This window comes from Akanthomyces muscarius, chromosome 1, assembly GCF_028009165.1.
Source record: "Akanthomyces muscarius strain Ve6 chromosome 1, whole genome shotgun sequence".
Lineage (NCBI taxonomy): Eukaryota > Fungi > Ascomycota > Sordariomycetes > Hypocreales > Cordycipitaceae > Akanthomyces > Akanthomyces muscarius.
In genome coordinates this window covers 2334784-2361306 of record NC_079241.1, presented here as the reverse complement: position 1 = coordinate 2361306, position 26523 = coordinate 2334784, and the positions used below count along the sequence as shown (strand labels likewise).

The 26523-nt window shown below is 52.8% G+C and overlaps 7 protein-coding genes across 7 annotated transcripts; 3 read left to right on the top strand and 4 right to left on the bottom strand.

The window, feature by feature from the left end:
* Positions 1 to 431: 431 nt before the first annotated feature.
* LMH87_005754 (uncharacterized protein) lies at positions 432 to 4957 on the bottom strand (the record flags this gene model as incomplete). Its single annotated transcript, XM_056203530.1, has 4 exons — positions 432 to 3548; positions 3600 to 4428; positions 4494 to 4838; positions 4914 to 4957. The coding sequence occupies 4 exons, from the start codon at positions 4955 to 4957 to the stop codon at positions 432 to 434; spliced, it is 4335 nt and encodes a 1444-aa protein (XP_056058981.1).
* A 690-nt stretch (positions 4958 to 5647) lies between these two features.
* On the top strand, positions 5648 to 9573 carry LMH87_005753 (uncharacterized protein; the record flags this gene model as incomplete). The annotated part of the gene is made up of 6 exons (XM_056203529.1): positions 5648 to 5677; positions 5732 to 5781; positions 5836 to 6155; positions 6210 to 8108; positions 8161 to 9278; positions 9331 to 9573. The coding sequence occupies 6 exons, from the start codon at positions 5648 to 5650 to the stop codon at positions 9571 to 9573; spliced, it is 3660 nt and encodes a 1219-aa protein (XP_056058980.1).
* Positions 9574 to 10021: 448 nt separating this feature from the next.
* Positions 10022 to 10753, bottom strand: LMH87_005752 (uncharacterized protein; the record flags this gene model as incomplete). The annotated part of the gene is made up of 3 exons (XM_056203527.1): positions 10022 to 10125; positions 10208 to 10220; positions 10268 to 10753. The coding sequence occupies 3 exons, from the start codon at positions 10751 to 10753 to the stop codon at positions 10022 to 10024; spliced, it is 603 nt and encodes a 200-aa protein (XP_056058979.1).
* A 445-nt stretch (positions 10754 to 11198) lies between these two features.
* LMH87_005751 (uncharacterized protein) lies at positions 11199 to 16171 on the top strand (the record flags this gene model as incomplete). The annotated part of the gene is made up of 9 exons (XM_056203526.1): positions 11199 to 11245; positions 11357 to 11372; positions 11440 to 11480; positions 11897 to 11907; positions 11969 to 12028; positions 12117 to 12284; positions 13387 to 13495; positions 13585 to 16105; positions 16160 to 16171. The coding sequence occupies 9 exons, from the start codon at positions 11199 to 11201 to the stop codon at positions 16169 to 16171; spliced, it is 2985 nt and encodes a 994-aa protein (XP_056058978.1).
* Positions 16172 to 17224: 1053 nt separating this feature from the next.
* On the top strand, positions 17225 to 18984 carry LMH87_005750 (uncharacterized protein; the record flags this gene model as incomplete). Its single annotated transcript, XM_056203525.1, has 4 exons — positions 17225 to 17612; positions 17678 to 17711; positions 17797 to 18379; positions 18430 to 18984. 4 exons carry the CDS (start codon positions 17225 to 17227, stop codon positions 18982 to 18984), a joined length of 1560 nt encoding a protein of 519 aa, XP_056058977.1.
* A 193-nt stretch (positions 18985 to 19177) lies between these two features.
* Positions 19178 to 24108, bottom strand: LMH87_005749 (uncharacterized protein; the record flags this gene model as incomplete). The annotated part of the gene is made up of 11 exons (XM_056203524.1): positions 19178 to 19275; positions 19674 to 20004; positions 20050 to 20398; positions 20460 to 22343; positions 22394 to 22531; positions 22583 to 22646; positions 23021 to 23027; positions 23121 to 23159; positions 23225 to 23300; positions 23410 to 23726; positions 23773 to 24108. 11 exons carry the CDS (start codon positions 24106 to 24108, stop codon positions 19178 to 19180), a joined length of 3639 nt encoding a protein of 1212 aa, XP_056058976.1.
* Positions 24109 to 25225: 1117 nt separating this feature from the next.
* Positions 25226 to 26410, bottom strand: LMH87_005748 (uncharacterized protein; the record flags this gene model as incomplete). The annotated part of the gene is made up of 1 exon (XM_056203523.1): positions 25226 to 26410. One exon carries the CDS (start codon positions 26408 to 26410, stop codon positions 25226 to 25228), a length of 1185 nt encoding a protein of 394 aa, XP_056058975.1.
* Positions 26411 to 26523: the final 113 nt, after the last annotated feature.

The following is a 26523-nucleotide window of genomic DNA, read 5'->3' as shown; positions in this document are numbered from 1 at the left end:
TGCATTGTTTTAAGACGTGTGATGCTCTTTTATTCCTTGCCATGGCTCCCTAACCGTCTCAAGCGCCTCGGGGTATTTATTGCCCCGAGCCGTTGTGGAGCTAGCCGAGCCATCACGCGAGCCCGTTGCTTTGCGAGCGACTGCTGGACAATTGGCAGGAGCTGAGGGCTCGCTTACATTTCTCTTCTTGCATATTACTTTGTAACTTCTATTTTTAGCATGTTGCAAGAGCCAGGTTTTCGGTCTCTGCAGAATACGAAGGAGGCGTTTTACCCCGCTACATCTAATGAAGAAGACTTGAACTGTAAAAATATGTCTTTATTGAAGTGATCTTTTTGTAAATAATGGAGAAATATCCTACAAGATGTTTAGGTGAAAAAGACTCAAGCTTGGAAAAGAAAACATGCACATAATCGTCGCATTATGCCCTTTTACAGCTCGTCCTTGGTGCGGACAGACTCCTCAAAGTTCCGGCTCTTGGTGTTCCTCTCTGGCTCTGCTTGCTGTTCGCTATTGCCAGAGCTCTCTGCGGCCCTCACGCGCTCGGCCAGTGCTGCAATCTCGTCGTCATATTCGGTCCATTCGGGAACTTGGCGGCGGGCACGATCGAGCTTGGGTTCTTTTGTCTCGGGATTGTTGCAGAGATCAATGGTGCGCGCCTTGCTCTGGCTCTCGTCACTGCACCACGTCTCGCACCACAACCATTCCTGAGGCAGGCTGTAAATGGGGAGCTGGAACTGCATATGGTTGGGCAAATCTTGATCCAGGTTTGCAAGACTATTGGGGTCTGCGGAGAGGGCCTGATATTGCTGTCGAAGGCGATCTCCGGCTGCAATCTCGCGGAAGCGGCGCAAGTCAACCACGTACAAGGCAGAAATATGGTAAGGCCGTCCACGGAGGTAATTTGCCCAGTAGCCCTGCTTCCAGAAGCGAAATCCTTCCATCTCAGTTCGAGAGTCACACATGGGGGTGAATCCGTACGGAGCTCCCTCAAGATCGAGTTTGACCAAGTCTATCATATCTGTCCTGACAATTTGATCTGCATCCACGAAAATAACTTTGTCAACAGAGAGGGGAAAAAGAACGTCCAGAAACAGAATCTTATAGCCCCAGATTTCTCTCTGTTTCTCTTTCTGGTGTCGGAGCCAGTGTGGCCATTTGTATGTCACCATTTCATACTTGAAGCCATACTCCTTGGCGAGATGAGGAATGAACTCTTTGAATGATGGCGACAAAAACTGCTCAATGAACCAGAATTTGACAGTATGCTTAGTGTGGCGCATGACAGACACCATCATAATGTTGAGCATTCGCTCGTACAAGTGGCCACTGGCAACGGAGAAAATGTTGATTTCAGCGTGCTCCAAATCAGAAGCAGACTTTTTGCCGAGGGCATTGCCCAAGAAACCCTCTGCCAGCTTGAAGCCTTTCGAGACAATGCTATCAGGTGCGGCCTCGTCTCCCTCTAGAACATCAACCTCTTCCATGCCGGGCTTACGGGAAAGTCGGGGATAAAGGGTTGTTCCTTGGAAATCAAGTAAAGCCAGAGACGTGCCCTCATCGCCTGGGACAGCCGTCCAACCCTGTGCACCTACACTCTCGATCTCGAAAATGTCGGCACTACGACCCTCTTTCAAATGGATATCAAAGATGCCAGGGTTGGCTTGGAATTGAAAGAATCCAAGGTTCGCCATGACAATTGTATCAGTCAGGTGTGTGTCCTTCTCTGTTCCCAGGACAAGCTGAGCACCACGAGGGGGGCTGGATTTCCCTTCTCTAGAGTGACCCTGGATGAGAATATGTTCTAACTCATAAGTTGCGTCGACGTCGGATTTCGTGGAAGAAAGCTTGATATTGTCCAGGTCATGCAGCGACTCTTTAGCTGCAACCAGCCAAGCAGGGGGCACATCCATTCCAAGTGTAAGGAGAGCTTCCGTGGGGAGTCCATCGAAAATAGCCTGCCCACCTTTAACGGCGCCATCTTCGTCAAATGAGGGCTTGGATTCTAGAACGTAACGGAAGAAGCGCTTGATGGGCAGCTCTTCAAGCTTTTCCTTGGGATTTAGGAACAATTTTAGATACACGCCGTCAAGCTCAGACAAAACTTTTAGGAGAGGTGCCCATCGCTGAGCTTGCTCACTTAGTGGATTGAGCAAGGCAACGAGATGGATGCTGGCGCTTTTCGAATCGCCAACTTCGATTGTTGTGTGCTTCGCATCCCATTTTTCATAGATCATTGATCGAGCAGAAGATGATGACTCAAAAATGCCTTCTGGTAGGTCAGAGATGGTTGATAAGGCCGTAATAGACGTCAATTTGGCGGCTGAAATAGGACCAGAAACTTTGTCGCCCAGATGAAGATCGTCGAGAGCTTCAAGCACAGGAAGAATTCGGCCTTTCTGTTCAACTCCTAGAAGCTGTGTAAAGTCGTCCTCTGTGAAGCTAGCTTCGGAAGCAATCGGGCCAATAATGCGTCCATTTAGGAGTACACTGCTGCTGCCTGGCTGTGTGTTCGTATATGAGAGAAATCGCTTCAGGGCAATTGCATAGGCACCAGTTGAGGTGCCCGACTTCGCCTGTCGCACAGTTTTCCGAACTTCATCGATCGTTTTGAAATCGAACAGACCAGACTCGGCTTTCAAAGCTCCGTTGATATCCGAAGCCCGCTCTGTATGGATGGGGTTATGGATGAGGTCAAGTTGCACTCCTGGGCTGCTCTGCTTGAACTTGAGGGCGGACATAATAAGCTCCACGCCATGCGGAGTGGTTGCATCAGCGATGACTGTTACAACAGCCCACAATTCCTTTCCTGATTTCAGGTCACATGTTTGTACTGGAATGATGCTGAATAAGTCCTCATGGTCACTGTATAGTTTGTTGACATCTAGAATTCGAAGAGGATGAGCATCGTCCACAGAAAGGTACTCGTTGCGACGACTCAAAGCTTCTTCCAAGAAGATTTGGGGAACCCACGCATCATCGTCAATGACACCATGATAGACACCCTTCTGGACCGTTTGGAGATCCTCTGAGATTTGCATGCTCATGCTTTGTAGCCAGTTCGCGGCACGAGCTGTTAGAGCTCCGTTGACGAAGAAGGCTGGTGCAGATTTGTCTGCGCCCTTTAGTCTAGAAATCCACCGAGCGGCCATTCTCACTTTTATATCGAAGTCTTCGGTCTCCAGGATTCTGGAAAACTCTTGAGCGTGGGTATCAGCAACTGGTGTTAGGCCATCGATAGCTTGAAGAAAGCTGGCTTCGCCCAATGCTGGGTTCGGCTCCTCGCCGAGGCCGTCAACATAGGCTTGGAGAGACTCGAAGCCGTATGTATCCATCAAATGATATATGACCTTTGCTTGCTTTAATGCTTCCGGATTTGTTGTAACGGGCACGATACCGAAGCGAACCGGGATTCCACGGATGATCAGCCCCATGAGTTGGGCCAAAGTGGTCAGATCATCCGCATCTGAGAGGTCGATGGCAGTAACGACATTAAATATGTTCTTGGCAATTGGGGGGATTTGTCCAGGAAACGTGCGTTGGAGCAGCTGCAATATTTAGTCTAGGCCCAGGAGCACAGAGTCAGGGCCAATACTCACCGAACTCAATTCGCCTGGATATTGGGCATACCGAGCGTCCTGCTCTAGATTGTTTAACCAAATGATAGCGTGGCCGTCCTCCGATCTATCAGTCCAGTCATATCGCATCGCGTCCCCCGCATCGGACTTGGCTGCTGCGACTTTCTCATGCCCGAGCAGTGATATGGCATCGGCTCCGTCCAACCCGAGATTGCGAACGGCATCAATGAGCTTGCGCTCGCGACGCAGCATTTCAACCAGGGCGAACGGTTCGATTTGGCGCTCTATCAGCTGCAAACCATTCATCCACAGTGCGTTAGCCCCTCTTGGTACTCGCTGTATGTGACCTCGTTGGTATTCCTCCGAAAAGCTTGTCGACACATTATGTGCAGAGACTGATGCAGAGAATTTTGGAAAGTCTTGCATGAGTTTGACAAGAGTCTCAAAAGGATTTTTGCTACTCTGGATAAACGAAGAAGATTTCATGCCCAAGGCTGCTAGCTCTGAAGTGGAAAGTGGGCGAAGATCGGTCAACTCTTGCACTTCAAACATAGCTTCTGTGTTGAAGATCTTTTGTGCACCGACGTCATTTTGCGATTCTCTATCGTCAATGACGATATAATCCGTTCTCTTGAGGGCCAGTTCGACTCCAAAGCCGCTGACCGGCAGCGCCTTGTTGCTAGCAAGTGCTGAGCGACGGTATCGTACACGGTATTTGAGTTCGCCTGCTTCGGCGGCTGCCGCGAGCGGCTTATGGAATCTCCCAAAGTTAGGAGATGTAGGATCCGCATATAGAACTGCATCGTTGCCAGCACCAATGGAGCGGTCGAAAGGCAACGCGGATATTTTTCTGAATAGTTTCGGTCAGCGAATGGAAAGACATGGGCAGAAGGAGGTAGAGCTAGGGGATCATACGAGTGGAACAGCCCGGTCTTCACAGCAGTATCCAATTGCGGTGTACAATATTGGTTTCCGTTCAAGAGGACCCATGCCTCGCATGATGTGTCTATCTCGGCTGACGCGACCGCTGTGTCATAGTATTGATAGTGTGCTTCGACTCTTGGAGTGGAAGAGCGCAAAGCGAGGCCAAGGTTGAATGTGGATAGCGCCTCAGGGCTGCTGATATGGCCATTATCTCGAACAACACTGATAAATTCATCATAAAGCTCTGCCTCGGTGGTAAATTTGAGGAACCGCCCAGTAGCAACTCGATCGAGCAAAGGAAAGTAAGCAGAAGAGTTCTCGGCCGTCGCGGTTTCACTGGCACATTGTTAGCGATCAGCTATTCAAAGCAGGGCAGAATTCTTGGAAAGGAGGGCGGGAGATTTGACTAACAGTAGTTCGAGTAAATATGGTCCGCTAGTGAACGCCGCTTGCATGCGAACATTGACAGTTGGTGAAGCAGACACCTGCCATGCAGCCAATACTGCAACTAGCAGCCCGCTACAGAAGCGGGAGGCCATCGCGCAACACCACGTATGCAGATTCCAGAGGGCAGATGGCCCTGATCGCTTGATATAAAGATCGCTTGCAAGCCGTGGTACCAAAGTCACAATTGTTGTCCTCAATTACTGCCAATGTCTACCGAGCTCCCGTAAATCTTCAGTCGTTGCGTACTCAAAGCATAGGTAGGTAGCTCGTAACACGCAGCACCTAGGTAAAGCTTTCTAAAGAGGGTTTAGCGCTTGCGTGCCAAACACTCGACGACTACACGTGCCACAAGTGTATCCGTACCCGTGCTTCTTGGTCTTGGCCGTGGCAGAATTGGTGGGGTGTTCAAGGGGGCTAGGCGGTGAGAGGTGCTGGCCGGCGGAACATTGTTGCGGGGCAATTCGACCAGCCAGCCCACAATTGGAGATGGACACGAAGCTCAATCGCTTGACAAGGAGGCGCAACTGTATGCCACTACACCACCACTACAACACTTCTCGACGCCGAGTGGTTGGCTAGCCTGCAATTGCAGTCATTACCAGGCGAGCTGATTAACAAGTATTTCATGTCGAAGCTTTGGCCGTCGTCATTCATTCTTGACTCGTGCACGAAGCTGCGGCGTCAACTCCCCCGCCACAATGTCGTCCTCCCCTAACATGCTAACTAAGGTGCGCAAACTCCCAGATGTGGTAATCTGGCCAGCTCACACTGACGTGATTTAGTTCGAGTCCAAGTCTTCTCGGGCGAAAGGTCTTGCCTTTCACCCCAAGAGGTACGTTCATTCAAGCGACAACCGATTCGAACAACGCTAATATCGCCAACGCAGACCATGGATCCTCGTCACCCTGCACTCGTCCACCATTCAGCTTTGGGATTATCGTATGGGCACCTTGATTGATAGATTCGAAGAGCATGATGGTCCGGTCCGTGGCGTCGACTTCCACAGGACTCAGCCTCTCTTCGTCTCCGGCGGCGACGACTACAAGATCAAGGTGTGGTCGTACCAAACAAGACGATGCCTCTTCACCCTCAACGGTCACTTGGATTACGTCCGTACTGTGTTCTTCCACCATGAGCTTCCTTGGATCATCTCTTCTTCGGACGATCAAACAATTCGGATCTGGAACTGGCAGAATCGCTCGCTGAGTAAGAGACGCCGAGGCGCTCAAAACTGCAGATCAAACTAACCTCTCCCCATAGTTTGCACCATGACTGGTCACAATCACTACACGATGTGCGCCCAATTCCACCCGAAAGAGGACCTTGTCGTATCCGCCTCGCTCGATCAAACTGTCCGCGTTTGGGACATTTCCGGGCTCCGCAAGAAACACTCAGCCCCTACGTCCATGAGCTTCGAGGACCAGGTCGCTCGCTCGAACCAAAATCAAACTGACATGTTTGGAAACACGGATGCCGTCGTTAAATTTGTTCTGGAGGGACATGACCGTGGCGTCAACTGGGTTGCTTTCCATCCCACTATGCCATTGATTGTTTCTGCTGGTGATGATCGCCTGGTAAAGCTCTGGCGCATGAGCGAAACCAAGGCCTGGGAGGTAGACACTTGCCGAGGCCATTTCCAGAATGCAGAGGGATGTCTCTTCCACCCTCATCAAGATCTGATCCTCTCAACTGGTGGTGACAAGACTATCAGGGTCTGGGATCTCAACAAGAGGACGACAGTTCAAACGTTCAAACGCGAAAATGATAGGTTCTGGGTTATTGCTGCGCACCCCGAAATTAACCTATTTGCCGCTGGTCATGATAATGGTGTCATGGTCTTCAAGCTAGAGCGTGAAAGACCTGCGTCTGCTGTTCACCAGAACACACTCTTTTTCCTCAGTAAGGAGAAGCTCGTCAAGTCCTATGATTTCCAAAAGAATGTTGAGAGCCCGACTCTGCTCTCACTGAAGAAGCTGGGTAGTGCGTGGGTTGCGCCTCGAACTCTGTCCTACAACCCTGCTGAGCGATCCGTTCTCGTGACGACTCCTGCTGATGACGGCTCCTATGAACTTGTCAATCTCCCAAAGGAGGGCAGTGGTAACATTGAGCCCACTGAGTCCAAGCGTGGCCCTGGAAACTCGGCCATTTTTGTGGCCAGAAACAGATTCGCTGTTCTCAATCTCTCCACTCAGACTATTGACATCAAGGATCTGTCAAACAACACGACACGTTCATTCAAAGCGCCACCCGGCACCACCGATATTTACTTTGGTGGCACAGGCAACCTGCTCATCATCACTGCTACTGCCATTCATCTCTATGATATCCAGCAAAAAAAGAGCACAGCTGAGCTGGCAGTCAACGGTGTCAAGTACGTGGTCTGGTCCAACGATGGTCTTTACGCAGCGCTTCTTAGCAAGCATAATGTTACCATTGTCACCAAGACGCTCGAGCAAGTGAGCACGCTCCACGAGACAATTCGAATCAAGAGTGCTACTTGGGACGATGCCGGGGTCCTTCTGTACTCCACTTTGAACCATGTGAAGTACACCCTCCTCAACGGCGACAACGGCATTGTCAGAACGCTGGATCAGACCGTATACCTCGTACGGGTCAAGGGACGCAATGTCTATTGCTTGGATAGGTCCGCAAAGCCACGCATCCTTCAAATAGACCCTACCGAATACCGATTCAAGCTCGCGCTCGTCAAGCGCAACTATGAGGAAATGCTTCACATCATCCGCAATTCTAGCCTTGTTGGACAGTCCATCATCTCATACCTGCAGAAGAAAGGCTACCCTGATATTGCTCTGCAGTTTGTCCAGGACCCGACCACCCGGTTTGACCTCGCGATTGAGTGCGGCAACTTGGATGTTGCGGTAGAAATGGCCAAGGAACTTGACAAGCACAAATTCTGGAACAGACTCAGTGTTGAGGCTCTGGCTCACGGCAATCATCAAATTGTTGAAATGTGCTACCAAAAACTAAAGCAGTTCGACAAGCTCTCTTTCTTGTACTTAGCTACCGGTGATCATTCCAAGCTTGCCCGCATGGCTAAGATTGCTGAGCACCGGGGCGACTTCACTGCGCGATTTCATAATGCTCTATATCTCGGTGAAGTTGAGGATCGTATTCAGATGTTCAAGGAAATTGACCTCTGTACGTATACTCGTTCGTACATTTTCTTATTATTACTAACCGAGTGCAATAGACCCCCTGGCGTACATGACTGCCAAGTCTCATGGCCTGGACGAGGAATGCCAGGCCATTTTGGAGGCCACTGGAATTACGGAAGACCAACTCACTATGCCTACTCTTGGCAGCCCGTTTGCTCCGCCCAAACCTGTTGTGCCGACCTTCAAGCAAAACTGGCCCACGAAGGCTACATCTCAGTCGTTCTTTGAGAAGGCTCTGCTTGGCCAAGTGGAAGGTCTTTCTCTCGAAGACAATACTGATGCCGCAGCCGGGTTCGACGACGCCATGGAAGACGTTGGCGCGTCTGCCCAAGGAGCTACCATTGCTGACGATGATGATGAGGATGTTGCTGGCTGGGATATGGGTGATGAAGACCTACCTGAGGCTGATAGCGATTTTGTGAACGTGGACACTGCCGATGCTGGAGGTGCCGGTAGCAGCGAAGCCGATCTGTGGGCTCGCAACTCGCCTCTTGCGGTGGACCACATTGCCGGCGGTTCCCTTGAGACAGCCATGCAACTGTTAAATCGCCAAGTTGGCGCCGTTAGCTTTGCTGCATTGAAGCCTCGATTCTTGGAGGTTTACAAGGCGTCTAGAACTTTCCTTCCCGCATCTGCTGGACTGCCGCCTCTTGTCAACTACGTGCGCCGCACTGTTGATGAGAGTGATCCTCGCCAGGTGCTTCCTGTCGTACCTCGGGATCTGGAATGTCTGGCTGCCAATGAGCTGCAGCGTGGTTACGATTCCATGAAGGCGAACAATTTGGAAAATGGTGTCCAAATCTTCAAGGGCATTTTACACACAATTCTCATCAACGCTGTCTCGAGCGAAGGTGAGGTTGCCGAGGCTAAGAAGCTCATCACTTCGGCCAGCGAGTATGCTGTCGCCATGAGCATTGAGCTTGCCAGACGACAACTAGGCACAGCAGATGTCGTAGCAGGTGATCCCGAAAAGCTTAAGCGCAGCCTTGAGCTTTCGGCCTACTTCACGATACCAAAGATCGAGGTCCCTCATAGGCAACTCGCCTTACTCAGCGCCATGCAGCTGGCGAGCAAAAACAAAAACTACAATAGCGCTTTGAGTTTTGCCAATCGCATCATTGCCAATGGCGGCGCCAGCAAGATTGTAGAGACGGTATGTGCAATCCTCTGCAATCTATAATTAATCCGATGCTAATTCGAAACAGGCTAAGAAGGCCAAGGCGGCGTGCGAGCGCAATCCTAACGATTCTGTTGATATTGAGTTTGATCAATTTGCAGAGTTTGAGATTTGCGCCGCCAGCTTTACTCCTATTTACAGCGGCACGTCGTACGAGCAGTGCGCCTTTGACGGATCCAAATACCACTCCAAGTATAAGGGCACTTTGTGCAAAGTCTGCGAGGTTTGTGAGATTGGCAAGCATGGAAGCGGGCTACGACTATTTGCATAGATATATAGATGGCGGGAAATACTTTGAGGACAGGTTAAAGATAATTCGGTTACGACGCAAAGGGGACGACGGGCTGGGTAGACCCCATGCTCAAAGCTGGGGAATGTGACATGTCAAAAGAAAAATTCAACAGCCTAGCTTAGATAGCAGAGGCATGAAAAAAGGTGTTTTAATCTACAGCACGAGGTCGAAGGTGGCGCAGTCAAACTTGTGGAGTGAGTGTATGGTAGTACATTGGTGTTGTGTGAATGCTGACGCTACAGGCCCCAGGTCTTAAACGATAGTCTCCAGCTCCCTGGCATATCCCAGCGTGTTTTCAATGACCATTTGGCTCATTTCCTTATTCTGTGCAGAGTCCTCGTCACCCTCGGCGGCATCGTCGGGGAAGTAAATGTGGCCGTCGCGGACAATCCAGCCGCGCTGTTGGGCGAACTGGATGACCTCGCCTTCAGAGTCTAGGAACAGGAGCGACTTGGTCGAGCTTATGGGCAGGCTGGGGTATGCGCGCTCGCTGCTGCTGGCAATCTCGGAGCGAATCTGGTTTTTTAGAATCTGGAGTAGCGATTAGCAAACACAGAAGAGAGGATAGGAGGAAAAGGCCAGGCATTTTCATTTTGGCCACGGCGGCACACACCTCTGAAAAGACGCTGTATTCATCGCAGGGTACCTCGCTGCTCTTCATGGCCTTCCACACACGATCGTAGCTGCCCTCCATGAGCCATCGCTCGAGCCGGATGGGGTAGCCCAGGTAGCGGTCGCCTTCGACGTCCCCCGCGGTGCCGCCGCCGTCCCTGTTGGCGAGGCTCTCGAGCTCCGAGTGGAACTCGGCGTAGCGACCCTGAGTGAGAAGCAGCAGCAGCCCGAGGCCGGTGACCTTGTTGCGCTCGGGCAGGTTGGGCGGGAGGCGCGCGGCGGGCAGCTCGTAAAAGGGCTGCAGCTGCTGGACGTAGCGGGTGAAGGCGTCGGGGTTGCGGGCGCGGATGGCGAAGAGCGCGCCCTGCTCGTACGTCTCGCGGGCTGCCGCCAGGAGCTCCGTCGAGAGCGCTGGCGAGGGGGTGAGGGCTTGCAGGCGCAGGAGTGCAAGCTTGGCCTTGGACAGGAGCTTGTTTGCCTCGTCGTAGCTCATCGACGGCGAGTGCTTGAGCTGACCCAGCACCTGGGTGAGAGCCCGTTCCGCCATGTTCGTTTTAGGTATGTGCTGTATTTGGTTTGGTAAAGCAGTCGATTGACAGATGCCGTGCGCAGCTGAAGTGGGCGGGGTGTTGGTCGATTCGAATGATGTTTGGTGGCTGCGTAACGGCGGGATTCAATGGCCCTTGTCGCTGAGTGCAGGTCAGAGGCTAGCTAGGCTGACAATTGGTGACGCGAGACTTGAGCAGTGTTATTATGTAAGCATGCGCAGCCTACCCGGCACAGCAGAGACCACGAACATCTACCATGATTTGCGTTCTCGGCTCGTCTACATGCTATCGAGCATCAGGTCCCGACTGCCGGTTTTCCGATCTTCTTTGCATTTTCTTAGTTTGAGTTTTGGCTGGGTTTCGCAAATATGCTGAGGCAGGTATGGCGCAAACGCGCTCAGGCTACTACCACCTTCTATCCGTCAGGCAAGGACACAAGGCAACATGAGGAAGAAAGTAAAGAGCAAACCGACGAGCAAACCGACAACAGGGTATAAACCGAAATGACAGGAATTGTATCGTCTTCTTGCTATATACTAGTAAACGTGGTTGGAACTGTGGCATCGTTCCGACGCATTGGCGGCCCTGCCACTGCCCTGCAGTTCCGCTGACTTCACAGTGCTGCCCCCGCGATGATGCCCCACGTCCACGTTCGCTCAGAAGCTGCTGCTAATACACTTTCTAGTTGCAGAATACGGGAGCCTGGAATCCTTCCAATTACAAAAAGTGCGAAGGCTCACCTTTGCCATCTTCAAGCAACCAATATAAACGCGTGTGATGGCCTTTTGCCTTGCTGGCACTGGCTTGAGCTGCACTGGGAAATACATGTGGCTACTATGAAGAACGCAATCCACATTGGTAGCGAGCTGCAGCTAGAAAGACCTAATTCGATTACAAGGTTACGGAGGTTGGAAGGGCATGTCTAACAATTTGAGAGGTCCAAAATTATTCCACGGCTGTGAGCCTCGCCTAGCGCCACATCCCAGCAGCAGGCGGACTGGTCACTGAGGCGAGGCATTCTTGATCCGCCTGGGGAGAGTTGGTCGCGCTAGGAGTTCGGCAAAGGCACGGAAAAGGCAACGGCGGTAACGAGGAGATGAGGCATAAGACAGCCACCGCGAGGATACACCAGAATGGCCTAGCCGTCGTGAAGGTAAGTGCGTAGGAGAGGCAGACTGGTGGGGGGGACCGTTGACGCAGATGGCGATAAATAGCTTGTCCGTCGCCCGTTTCGAAACAAACTTTCCTGGTGCCGAAACGACTGCAACTTGCGAGTAAAATTCGACGTATTGCAGTATTGCGGCATCTCGTGCGACAAAAATCCGAATCCAACCATCAGCACTCAAACCCATCCATAACTAGCTATCCGTATCCGTACAGCGAACGACTCTTTACAGGCCCAGCGACCCGCTGGCAGCCTTGCGCAGCCTCGCGGCGGTACAGGTAACTATTTCAGCACGTTGGCAGCAAAGATGGCGGACACGACGCAGAATGTCGCCGGATCTATCCATCAGCCGGCCAAGCTATTTAGTGAGTATCTACAACTTTCTTCACCAGTTTCCCTGATTTTTCTATTTCGCACTGCACTGCGGGTTGATGTCCAATCTTGGTGTTCTCTCAGTCGGCTTCGGGCACAGGTGGAAGAACGCCAGGTCTTTTCGCTGGGGAGGTATATTCATGCGACTCCCCAAGGTTGTGCTCACTCATACGGTCTACGGAGTGCATCTGGGCACTGATTGCATTGCCACAACCATGACGAATTCGTTTTGGCCAGAGTGGCAGGACAGAGCACTCTAACGACGGGAGTCTGCAGCGGCGAGCCAGGGGATGTCGGTCCAGTCGGTCAGCCGCTAAAAATAGATGGATGGCATGCGCCAACAGGAGGCATGGTAATATGGCTTCTCCATGGAACATGGGTAGCCCGGTCACTATCTACTCACTTGTGTCACTCCCGCCGCATTCTATTTCCTTGAGACTCTCGCTGCCCACCGGCTGGCTGCCAGCTGAAAAAAACAAAAACAAAGAGGCACAAAGGAAAGAATAACAACACGACTTCCCTCATATCGACCCCTCTTGGCCAAATGGCATTTCCCCCCAGCGTCACGCTCCCCCCTTGTGTGGACAGTATTCCACCTAATTATTGTCATTTGCCCGCTCCGCCTACACCTACGTGGAGCTAACAACTCTGCCCCACGAAGACAGACATCCGCCGCGACACACATTTACCACGCACCACCATCACCCCCAGGCCTGAAGCCTTGACACCTTTCGGCCTGCCTGCCCGCACCTTGGCTGCACTGCGGCGCAATAGCTTACTTGTCTTTCTCCTCCCCTATTCCTCTATAATACCAGGAAAAAGCTACGTCGAGATCCTCGCTGCCTGCCTGCTGCTGCTGCTGGCGCTGCTGCTGCTGCCGCCTCTGCCGCCTCTGCGTCTCACGGCTCGCACAAGTGACGTCTCTACACACCGGGCTGCCGCTGAGCCCTCAACCACTATTGCCTGCTTCTGCCAGAATCAAGCCACCCCCCACCGTCGCCAACTGAGAGAATATACCTGCATTATTGCTTTTTGTCATTTCTTGCTCTGCTTGCTTGCTTGCCCGTTCGCTTACCCAAGCTTGCCAACAAATAGTCGATACCCAGAAATTCACCGCCAAAATGCCCGAACTTGGTGCGACCTTTGTCCCCGGCGGCTTCGATGATTACTACATGCCGGAAGTCGTGGCACCCTCGCCACAGAGGTATGTTGCAACCGCCCCTCTCCGAATCTCTCGCAGGGGCTGCACACCTGATGAAACGGCTTGCGCTAATATCTCTGCGCCGCGTGCAGGGTCACTCCTCAGGTTCCCCAGGCCATGCAGGACGACCTCCAGCGGATGGAACTAGAAGCGGGGGAAGTTCCCGCGCGACGACAGAGCGATGGCACACCACTTCAAGCCAGCGAGCCTTCAACCTATTCGCAGCCGCTGCCGGCCGCCCCCATATCTTCCCAGGACCAAACCAAAAGAGTCAGCGACACGGCACAACTATATGCTAGCGCCTACCACAAAGACGATTCGCTTTCCGACCGCCTAGACTCAGTATCCTTGGACGGTGCTCCGTCCTTTTCTCCATTTCCCAAAGTTGTAGGAGACAACATCCCACCTGGGGATGACGCCAAGGAAGAGATTCTTTGGGGCTCGCGCAAGCATGTCCTCCACTCGCAGAATGTTGCCATGCAAATAAGCTGGGCTAGAGACGTTCTCAACTGGGTCGAAATTTCCGTCGACGCCGCCGCCCGCGATAATGCTGGAAAGCCTCGACCCTCGACCCCTCGCACCGAACACGAGCTTCGCGTCGACGCCATCAACGTTATAGCCTACTTGGCCGACCAAGAACACCCCGATGCGCTGTACCTGCGCTCCAAGTGGCTAGAGTTTGGAAAGTTCGGAAATAGAATGGACAAGCGAGAAGCTTACAACGGCTATACCCGCGCTTCCGGCCTTGGTCATGCTAGATCCGACTACCGCATCGGCATGCTGTACGAGCAGTCCAACGACATTTCCAAAGCCAAGGAACACTACTACAAGGGAATGAGCCTCAAGGACTCGGCTGCTCTCTACAGAATGGGAATGATGAGCCTTCTAGGACAGCACGGCGAGTCCAAGGACTTTGCCGGGGGCCTTGAACGCATTCGTCTCGCGGCCGAGAGTTCGGACGAAGATGCTCCTCAAGGTGCCTACGTATATGGCATGCTTATCGGACGCGATCTGCCCGACATTGCTCTCCCCGAGGGCTTGCTCCCCCCGAATATGGAAATCGCTAGGATGTATGTCGAAAAGGCAGCGTACCAAGGATTTGCCAAAGCACAGCTGAAGATGGGCCAAGCATTCGAGCTCTGTCAGCTTGGCTGTGAATTCAAACCTGCTTATTCGCTGCATTACTACGGTCTTGCTGCTAAACAAGGCATCCGGGAGGCAGCACTTGGCGTTAGTCGCTGGTTCCTCTTTGGCTACGAGGGAACCTTCAAAAAGAATGAAGAGCTCGCCTACAAATATGCCCAAGAGGCTGCAGCGGCCAAGCTACCAACCGGAGAGTTCGCCATGGGATACTACCATGAGATTGGCATCCACGTCAACAAAAGTCTCTCCGAGGCGAAGAAATGGTATGAGCTTGCTGCTGAGCATGGAAATACCGATGCTATTGGCAGACTCGAATCACTTGACCAGGACAAAACGTTGTCAAAGAAGGACCACGAAACAACAACACTTACAAGGATCAAGTCTCAGCACGGGTCAATGCGGGGGAAGCGACCAGAGCGTTTTGCTCAAGCCCAACAAAAGCACTTGCCTACTCTGAGCGAGAGCGAAGCTAGCGGCAAGCGCTCAAACGGCGTTTCTCCCATGCCATCCCCAGGCATCAAGCCTACCATCGTGTCTGATCATGCCGACTATCCTGATGCGTCACGGGCTTCTGTCATCAGTGACTTGGACAACAGCCCTGCTTTCAATCTTCGCTTGGATTCGCAGCCTGACCGATCACAGTCAGCGGCGCCATATCCAATGGACGACCGACCGGCACCCCTCAATGTAAACAGGCCAAAGTCTACTGCACCTTATCCTGATGATGAGCCTGCTGGAAAGTATATTCAGCCCTCCCAAGGACTCGGTCCTCAAGCGGACCGCCCAATGAGCGCGTTCGGCATTCGCACACCAAGCAGTGGCGCCGGACCGAACAACTCATATAATGGCAACCCGTACCCCAGCGGTCCAGTTAATGCTGGTCGCGCACAACCCACCTCGGGCCCCGGCGGCTATCGACCACCCCCTGCTGGCACCCATCCTGGCGATCTGAATTACCAGCGACCTGCCACAATCCAGCCATACAGCAATGATACGTCCCCTCCCAACAACTTGCCAAAGCAATATCCTCGTCAATCATATGGAGGCACTCCTCCCGTTGGTTCGCAGCCTGGGTACGGCTATAGCGCCCGGACCAGTTCGCGGCCTCGGCACGACGCACCACCCCCGCCGCAGCACATGAGCCAGCCGACATATCCCCCACGTGTTCCCCTGGCCGCTGTTGGCAGCACCGGAAGACCAGACAGATATGGTTCTCTGCCGCCTCAAGACCCCAGACAATCGAGAACACCTACTGGGCTGGGCACACCAGACTCGTCGCGGCATGGTCGTGCAACAAGCCCTGCACCTGCCGCGCCGTTGCACAGCCGGGTAGTTACGGCACCGCCGGGAGGATCGCGACCGCTGCCGCCCAAGGTTGAAAAGCCTCCTGCATCGACACCCAAACCCAACAAGGGCCCCGCCACTTTTGAAGATATGGGCATCCCCCAGGGTAAAAATGAAGGCGATTGCGTAAGACGACTTCAAACGCCATTGACTTGTACTTTTTGCTAATTATAAATCTAGGTTGTCATGTAGTTATTGGACAAATAGAATTGGGTAATTTGAGTCGCTATATAAACATTTGGCATATTCGCTGCGGCGATGGGAATATAAGCGAGTGCGCTACTTTCATTCGGGAGTCTGCCCTCTTGTACATTGCTTTGGACTTGTGCTGCTTCTTGGATTGACCAGTAGTTCATATTGCTCGCAACGTACCGACACATAACTTTGAATATAGTAGAAACATCATATAAAGCAGTAAAGACATTGTTCGCTGCCCATGTAGCACAATAAAAACTCGAATAATATAATTCGCGAGGCCGCGGCTGGCCGACACATGGGCGCCGAAGTCGCTGCTAATATGTGGCGACACGCCGCCACTAGTCGGCGCTAGATTCATCTTCGCGCCTTCAGACAGGGATAGGAAGCAAAAGAGCTGGCGCAATTTTTTTTTTTTTTCATTCCAGGGCCCCCAAGACGTAATAAACGGGAAGGAATATAAGAAAAAAGTTGAGGACAGGCAGGCAAGTTCAGCCTGAGCGCCAGCGAGACCCCGACCCGAACATGGAGCTCTCTAAGCCTGGCCTGCCGGCCTGGTTACTATTGCCGAAAATGTAACCAGGTCAGAAGCCTGTTCTGTGCCTTTCCCGGCGCTAATTGCCGGACCCTCCCAAATTTCCCCAGAAACTCGGGTTCCTTTTCGACAGCCAGGGCGCGCCGCCGGTTTATGCTCTGTACTCTCTGCCTTCCCTGCATTGATTTGGTAGGAGCCATTCTGACGCATACTCACGGCACAGCGGCCAACTACCACCGAATCACTTGTAAGGCTGTCGTCAGCACATCTCTTCTGGCCGAAAAGCCCGCGCGCCTGCTCACTCGCCGCCTCTGCCCCCGCCGTCCGAAGCCGGCTCCGTCAGCCACAGCGGAGTGAAGGCCGGGCCATCGCCGCCCCTCATCGGAACCATCCAACCACGTCCCCAACAGGATACTCGAAGCCAGCCAGATGCACCATTGACAGAAGATAAATAGATACTTGTACGCAAACGACCTCTAGAAGCTGGATCTATTTCTAGCACAGGAAGCGTCGCAATGGCGTCCTCATCAACGAGCCACCAGCTCGATCTGGAAAAGGCCGCGGCGGCGGCGCCGTCGCACGCCCGGAATAACGCCACCACAACCGAGGCGGCATGTCTTGGCTCAAATGAGGAGAAGGAATGTGAGGGATGGGCCGCCGGACAGGAAGCTCTGGCGCCGGCGTGCTCACACACCAACTCACATGTCCGCGCCGCAGAGGACGAGGGCCACAATGATGCCCGTAGCGACAACGAGGACGATGACAGTCATTACCACCAACACGATGACGGCATCGGCGGTGGTGGTGGCGGTGTTGTTGGCAGAGTGCTGAGCCGGATCACATCCAAGTCGAGCATCGATCCAGGTCCGCCGCCCGACGGCGGCTGGTTAGCCTGGACGCAGTGTAAGTACCCATCCGCTATACCCAGCACCCACGAAATTCTCCGCCTGACTCTCGTTTTCTCTCAGGTCTCATCGGCCACTTGGTCATATTCACCACATGGTAAGCCAACCCAATATCCCCCTCCTCCCCATCTCCCTGCCATGCACACACCTGCCTGCCCCCAGACTTACACGGCGACCGGCAGGGGCTGGGCCAACTCCTTCGGCACCTTTCAAGCCTACTACACCACGCTCCTCGACCGCTCCCCCAGCGACATTTCCTGGATCGGGTCCCTCAACGTCTTCCTGCTCTTCTTCGTCGGCACCTTTACGGGCCGCCTCACCGATGCGGGCTACTTCCGCGCCGTCTTCCTCTTTGGCAGCGTCCTCCTCGCCGTCGGCATCTTCGCCACCGCCCAGTGCACCACCTACACGCAGTTCCTCCTCGCGCAGGGCGTCTGCATCGGCGTCGCCCACGGCTGCCTCTTCTGCCCGACCCTCGCCGTGCTGTCCACCTACTTCCACCGCAACCGCGCCCTCGCCGTCGGCATCGCCGCCTGCGGCTCCGCCACCGGCGGCCTCGTCTTCCCCACCATGGTCCGCCAGCTGCTGCCGCGCGTCGGCTTCCCCTGGACCGTCCGCGCCATCGGCTTCGTGCAGGTCGCCGTCATTGCCGTCGCCAACGCTGGCGTCCGGACCAGGATCCGGCCGCGCAAGACGGGCCCCATGGTGGAGTGGCAGGCCTTCAAGGAGCTCGAGTATACATTCTACGCCGCGGCTGCCTTTTTTGTAAGCCATCTCATCTCCAAGCCTAGCGGCGCCATGCTAATTGAGACCAGAACTTCTGGGGCGTGTATTTTGCCTTCTTCTACGTATCCGCATACTCGCGTGACGCCCTCAACCCGCCACTCTCGTACCCAGATTCTCTCAACTTGCTGCTCATCCTCAACGGCGTCGGCGTCATCGGCCGTATCGTTCCCAACTTCATCGCCGACCGCATCGGCGCCGTCAACGTCTTCATCCCGACGTCCATCATCGCCTCCATCCTCGTATTCTGCTTCATCGCCATCGACAGCCCCGCCGGGCTTTACGCTTGGGTCGTTATTTATGGTATTATCGGCGCTGGCATCCAGAGTCTTTTCCCCGCGGCTCTGTCTTTTCTCACCACGGACCTGCGCAAGCTCGGTGTGCGCATGGGCATGGTCTTTACCATTGTTAGCTTCGCCGTGCTGACAGGGCCCCCTATAGCAGGTGCCATTATTGCGAGCCCTGCTGGTTATACCGGCGCCAAGGCATTTGCTGGCAGTGCCATTGCTGTCGGCTGTGGCTTTTTGGTCGCGGCCAAGCTGGCTAGGATGCACAGTAAGGGTCTTGGCTGGAATAATAGAATATAAAAACGAGTTTACAGACGAAGATGGTACCAAAGAAAAATCTTGCATGCGTTCGCTTTTCACGGTTGTATTGCTGATTGAACTCTGGTGCGCTGGGCCATATAAGAAATCTTTGTTTAATCGATATTGAGGCGTTATAAATTAGATGAGGCTTGCCAAGCCAGAATTACATGTCCCCATGAGGTATAATAATGAGTTATGTTCCCTCCAATCCATACCAAAGGCACCGATCATAAATTGAGCACAATACCACCCCTCCAAGAAATCGAGGCAAAATAACAGCAACATTCTCTTCTAGCAACTCGTCAACAAGAATTGTAGATACAACTCCAAGGGCTTGTACTATTCGAAAGAAGACCAAACGTAGTCGTCGTCAAGTTTCTTGACACCATTGGGGGTCCACTGCCAGACACCTCTGCGCGATGCTCGGCTGAACACCTCTCGCTTAGCACGACGAGCAATGGCATTGGTGCGGCAAGAGGCAGCTTCACAGGTATTGTCGGTCCAGCCAATCTGAAGGTCGTCTGCCCACCAAGCTCGCAGTTCAAGTCCAACACGCACAGAGATTAGGATGGAGGCGAGGTTGTTGTAGCCATCAAGTTGAACTGGGGTGAGGGGGCATGGGCCTTGGGGAAAGTTCGGACAAGCTGGAACCCGTTTTGTCTCTGACCAAGAAAGTGAGGCCTCGGAACCCGAAGTCTCATTATACGTGTATGCCGAGAATTCGAATTCGCACCACTGCTCCACTCCCTCTGCTGCACAACCCAGGCTGGCCCCGTAGAAGTTGAAGCGGAAGCAGGGAGATCTCTCGTTTGGGCCGACACTGATTTCAGCCGTATCACCAGCTCCATCGAACGGGGCATCTGGGACCAAAGCTGGTGGAAGAAATTCTACCAGTTGGCTGCCCGATGATGGAAGATAGGCATCCGACGGTGGTGAGGAAGGGGGTGCCACGAGGAAGCCCTCCGAGAACCACAGGTCACCAGCAGGATTCAGAAGAGGGCCAGGGAGCAGATTATCGAACTTTACCAGTTAGCATTGTCTTGAAAACGGTCAAATACTACTCACAGTCACAGTTGAGTTGCCGACCTTGTCACCACCAGAAGCACAGACGGTGGAAGACGGATTTGCAGGTGCAATTGTTCGGGTGTTTATGAAGGTTGTTGGGATCGTGCTTGTTGGACTGGTGCTTGTTGGCGACGGGGGCGTCGAAATCGGTGTCTCCAATTGGGACGTAAGACTTGACATCAAAGACGTATTTTCGGTAAAAGGGAATGGGGCGGTGTTTGTTAGCGACGGGGTAGTCGTAATTGGCGTCACCAGTTCTGATGTAAGACTTGAAGTCAAAGGCGTATCCTCCGTAGAAGTGGATGGGGTGATGGTTGAGTTTGAGAAGGGAAACAAAGTGTCAAAGGAGCTAGAACCAGTCAGAAAGCTATTTTATGAGCAGCTGGAGGAATAGTGCTGTTGTTGCATACCTCTGTCTTCTCAAGAGCCTTTTGCGGAATGCTGGCCCACGCGGAACTGTGATAGTCGCTAATGTGGTCAACGGGAATTTGATCACGTAGGTAGTGGTCTGTTCGGGAATAACGTTGGTCCATGTACTGGTTACGAGTGTCGTCACTTCGCCGGGATTGACCGGCGGGATGGGATTTGGTGACATCTTGGGCGTAGGCTCAGGCGTAGACTCAGATGTGGGCTCAGGTGTAAGCGCAGGTGTTCCAGGCGCAGGCGTTCCAGGCGCAGGCGTCCCAGGCACAGGCGTTCCAGGCAAAGGAGTACCAGGTACAGGCGTATCAGGTAATGGGGTTGCGGGAGGAGTTGGTGTTGGGAAAGAGCCATAAAGGATAGAAGAAATCCAATCACTGTCCGAAGAGCTTGTGCCGTACTGAATTGGAGAAGCACCAATAGTTTTCTGTGAACCGATTGGGGTTTCATATGAAGAAAGAGGCAAGATAGTGTCGAACCCGTATGCCGGAGGTTCACCTGTAATGGTTGGAAGTATTCCAGCCCCAGAAGGAACAGGCACAAAATTGGGTATTGAGTTCACGCCCGAGACAATGGAGACAACACTTGCTGGGCCTTGGCCACTAGTACTGGCAGTGCCATACGGCGTGAGAAACGGCACGCTACCCGAAGATCTTGTAGCCCCTGGGAACGGGATATCGGCAGTGACAGCCGTGGGAAGTGACGTGGGAATTTCAGCAACAGTCGAACCTGAAGGGGCGGTGATGGTCTGAATGATTGCAGATACAGTGCCGTCTGCACCAATAACTTTCCATGTAATGGTAGTCACCACGCTGTTGCTTGTAATAGGCGGCTGACTAGCAAGATTTGTCATGGAAGCTGAGGCCACAAATGGCAGGGGCGCAATAATGGAAGTTGTGGCAGCTGGAGCACCCGTTGGCGCGATAATTGTCAGCTCCGTGACGGTTGGACGCATGTCCGGTCCCACGACTGTGACAGTAGTGCAGGTCGGAGTGCCCATAACAGAAGTTGTAGGGTTCTCGGTGGTAGCTCCAGAAACAGCGTTAGAAGGAAGGCCAGAGACGACTCGCCCTGAAGAAATGACTCCCGAGGGAAGCGGATTGAGGCCAGACATGACCGAAGTAGGGGGCACGGGAATGATCCACGTCGTGTCAATGATGGTTGGGGAGCCATCAGGACCGATAGCAGTGAAACTGGTGTGGATGGGCAGGCCTGAAGTAATGGTGCCACTGTAAGAGGGAACCGGAACACCAGGCGCTGTGGCTGAGGCTGAATTGGCTGGGACTGCAGTTCCCAGAACCATAGATGCAGAAGTTGCAGCTGGCTCCGTGATAATAATTGATTCAACGACGGTGGGACGGCCATCAGGGCCAACAACAGTATGCGTGATACACGTTGCAACGTTTGAAGGCGACTTGGTCACAGCTGAGCTGACTCCAGTACTTTTGGCGTCATACGCAGCACCGCTCTCGGTTGAGGTAGGACCCTTCCTTGCAGGTACAACAGTGAGAGTAACAGTGTGGGTAGCCAAGATCGTACGGGAAACAGTGGAAAACTCTAGAGACGAGACATCCGATGTAGGATGACTAGCCTCTGAGTGGCTCGAGGGGCCTGAGCTGGGCTCATAGGCAGGAGCAGAGTCAGTTGTAGCGGCATCGACAGGTGCATCAGTCTTGGCGTGCGATTGAACAGGAGACACAATGATGGTTGTAGTCTCAACGTTTGCTCCAGCAGGAATCGAAGCAGTGGATTGCTTGCTAAGCGAGCTCAGGGTGACGAAGACAGTTTTGGTAGACTCGGCTTTGCAGATATCGGCCATGAAGCTGGAGACCGTAGTAGAATGGGAGCTGACGGAAGGACCGGAGTAGTTGTCCCTATGAGAATGATTAGGACTTGATTTTTGGTTCAGTTTGCAAGCACTTACGAATGCTCAGGCGAGCTCAGCGTCAAGCTGGCAAACAGCCAGCAGCCCAGAAATGGGCCCTTGGCGGCGAGAGAGATCATTGACGATAACCAATCGGTGTTGACGAAACCAGAGAGGGTAGAATGAGGGGTGGTATTACTGCGATGAATGATTAGATAGACATTCGTTTATAAGGGTCAAAGAACCTACAAGAAACGGAGGGAGAAGCTCCCAAAATTGAAGCGTAATGAGTGCAGAAAAGAACGAAGGGTGACTATGGCGATGAAAGAAGGACAAAAGTTGGAATGGAGAATGAAGAGGGTTTGTCAAAGAAAAGTTTCGTTTGCAGACTTAGGGAAGGAAGAGGGCAAGTGCCGGCGAGACGTTTCGTCTGCCAGCTGGCACCAGCTGGCAGCACAACGCACCGCCACGCCCGGCGTTTGAAGGCAGCTTGCCTAAGGCAGGTACCAAATGCTGGTGGTAATTCTGTATGAAGGGTCCCTAGAGTAGAAAGACCTCAACTGCATTCTGAATATTCAAAACGACTAATATGGTAAAAAGGGATATATCCGCCCCAACGGAAAAGCACATAAATGTTCGTGTACTGAGTTGCGCATACTGGGTGAGGCGTCGAACCTAGAGACGGACCGGGGGCCTAGAAGCAAGCGAACTCAGACTGACCTGATCTCGTTTGCTCACCCCTAGGCTGAGATGTGCCGTTCTGTCATGCCAAGTCTCCCAAGACTACCCGACGCAGGTTGACCTGATTATGCAGGCCCATTTGTTTCTAGCCCACAATCCATATCTAATCAGTGATTATTTCCAAAGATAATTCTGGATTGATTAAATTACGTAATTATACAAACGAATCTGTGTATGGAGGAGGCGCAGCTGGGTCTGCAGCCGCTTCCAGATCGCGTTGCCGCGCCTCGTGCTCCATCCGCGCAGTCCACAACGCGGCTCCGGTAGAAGAGGTCAAGAGAAAGAAAAAGGACAGAATGGGAATCAATTCCAAAATCATGGCCACGGAGCCAAACCAAACGTTTTCCCAGCCGAGGCGCTTCAATTCCTTCTTCTGCTCCGACTTGGACAAACCGCGAAGCTGGAAGTAGCGGTAGTGCGCCAGCTTTCCAAGTCGTGTGCCAGTAATCATAATAAATGCCGGAGTTCCAACGTAGGGAATCAGATTTAGAGGCAGAAAAACGATAAGTTCGATGATCTGAATGATGCTCCATGGAGTGTATATGGCAGGGCTGGTGGGCTTGCCAAGCATTCGAACGGCATTCGGCGCGTCGGGATACAAGACGCGGTGGGGAGCCACCAGGTCTTCGAGCGAGTTCTGAATCAAAGTGGCCTACACATGTCAGTAAAAGAACCTTGACTTGACATTCATCACATACATCAAATACGTCGACGCGGCATTCATCGACAAAGAAGCCCTCAAAGAGACCTTGGATAATGACCAGTCCTTCGCCCAGCACCAGCACGACTGCGCTTACCCATGCGCCCCAGCCGTGGAAAATTGCCAAGAATGCGAATTGCGGCAGGAAAGCGAAAGCGAATAAAATGAAGTAAACGACGAGCGAGATTAGCGAAAGAGGCAGTAGACGTCCAAGGAACAGCGGCCAGAATTCCCTTGTTCGGCTAAAGTACCAGATGCCGCGCAGCGGGTACGAGGCGGCCCTGCCGGCTCTGCGCACGTAAGACACCGGCCGGGAAGATATCAAAGGCTCCATAACGGCGCTTCTATAGATTCCGTTGGGTTGTTGCTGTGTCAATAGTTGTGAAGTAGTGGAGGGAATTGCAATGCCGGAGACAGGATGCGGGAAAAAGCATGTGCTGGCGAACTTGCGCCATCTGACGTGGTTCCACAGAGCGGCATGCCAGGCTAGCACCCCGGCCGTTCACGGCGCCGCTTGATTTACGGACAAGAATGCGTGAACATATTGGTGACAGGTAAATGCTCAAAGCTACTTATCAGATGAAAACGAGACAATTCCGACTCTGTATCCTGCATTAGCTCCTCACACGAGCAGTACGCAATTCTTGGATTTCAAATGCACGGTTAATGATGGGTTCTGACTAGATCTCGCCACTCCGCAATTGATCGCTACTGGGCGGCTGGCTAGTGTGAGGTTGCACAGCGCCACAACAGCTGCATCCTGTGCTTTTCAGCTGGCCTACAAAATCCATTTACCTCACAACATCTTGAAATAACCAACCCTCTGTTCCTTGCAGTATTTCCAATCAGAATGAGCTCAAATGACACTAAAAATATGCGCATTCTCTGCCAATGCGGTGAGATTGACTTTCGAACCTCGCAGCCTGAGCCACTGGAGGTCTACTTCTGCCACTGCCTGGAGTGTCGCAAACAGTCATCCTCTGCGTTTGGAATTTCAGCAATATTCCCTACCGAGGGAACCTGGCCGCCGCCAGCAGAAACGTTTACAAAGCTGAAAAGGTGGACCAGGCCGTCCAAAACTGGAGGCACGATGCAGTGCTATTTTTGTGATACCTGCGGAGCTCGAATTGCCCATGTTGTAGCTCTGCCGGATGGCTCCTTTAAACCCACGCTTTCCATCAAAGGGGGTGCGTTGGAAGGACTAAGTGTTAGAGGTGCAAAACACATATGGACAAAGACAGCTATTGTTGATGTACCCGAGGGTAGCGACAGGGCTTCTCCAGAACCCTGAATATCCTATCCTCGAATAGCTGGTGAACCAAAAAAGAAAAAAAAGAAAAAAGAAAAAAAGAAATGGGAGGATTGAGGCGTTGTCTGTATATTCAATGCAATTTCTATGGTTTTGATCCTCAATTTCTCCGGTGGCGAAGACGAGCTTTGCAGCCATTGATTTACGCCACGATGGCTTGCTGGAAAGCTTTGGACTCATTGCCCTGATTGACTTTCGCCAAAGGAATAAGATGGCTGTCTGTGGATGACTGACCCAGCTGGCGAATGTAGGCCTGTGCAACTCGCAGCCATTGAGCCTTCTCAGCACGACTGGCACCTTGACCCTCCCACACCCAGACGGCCTTGCCACTGTCCAAGAGGAAGACGCCATTGCTATCCAGATCGCTGGCGGCGACATTTCCGTCCTTGACCATACTGAAAGAAAGCTGTCCAGAGGCATCGCTAAGCCTGAACAGCTTCTTCGAACGACCGGATGCAACAGAAGCCTTGTTGCCGGAGGCGATGGGGCGTCCCTGCTTGAAGCCATCAAACTGCGTGGAAGTGTCTCCGCCGAGAAGGTCAATCACGCGGCGCGAGCGTGATTCTGTCTGCGCAACAACCTCGACATCGATGTGCTTCGCTAGAGTCATGTCGTGCACAACCTGGGCCGCCTTGGCCTTTTCCATTGGACTGCAGCTCTTGCCCTGCCAAACCCAGATCTTAACGCCCTTGTCCAGGATGAAGACGTCGCCGTCGTCGAGGCTGCGATAGGTCGGCTCAACTTCGTGGACAACGATACCGTTAGAAGTCTTGGATCCCGGGTTAGTGAAAACGCGGAGAAGAGTAGTGACGTCTTCTTTGGGAGCCTCCTCGATGTGTCTAAAGCCGGAACGGACACCACCGGAGCGGATGGAAATTCTGGGGAACAAGGCCAGAAACTCATCAGAGGGAGCCGACTGCACTTCTCGGTGCTGAGACGCGGCGCCGTGAAGGAACTCGTCTAGCTCGACAGTCTTGTAAGCGGCGGTGCCAGCCTCGTCCTGCGACGTGTGGCAGCCGAGCCAGAAAAATATTTCATGGCTAAGCTTTTCGGAACCATCCTTGCTGCCAACCTTAAAGGAATGGAGTACAATGAAACTGTCGCCGTCGTAGAACTGGCCGTATTTATCCTTAGGCCACGGAACGACCTGGAAGTTTTCGATGCGCCAAATAGACAGACCTGGCCCCTTTCCGACGACTTGCCATGCGGGTTCCTCAGCTGCTGACTTGTACTTGACTTGATGATCAATGTCGGTTCCAATCAGCTCGACATTACTATCTTTGATGTCGTATTCCTTAAGGTGTACTAAGCCTTCGTGGGGAGGCATGATTGTATAATGTGAATGAGTGCTGCAGATAAAATCTTTTAAAGATGATGCATGTAGATACACTAGAGAATACACAGCTCTGTTTTTAAGGGTTGGAGGGGTTGGCTGTCGGC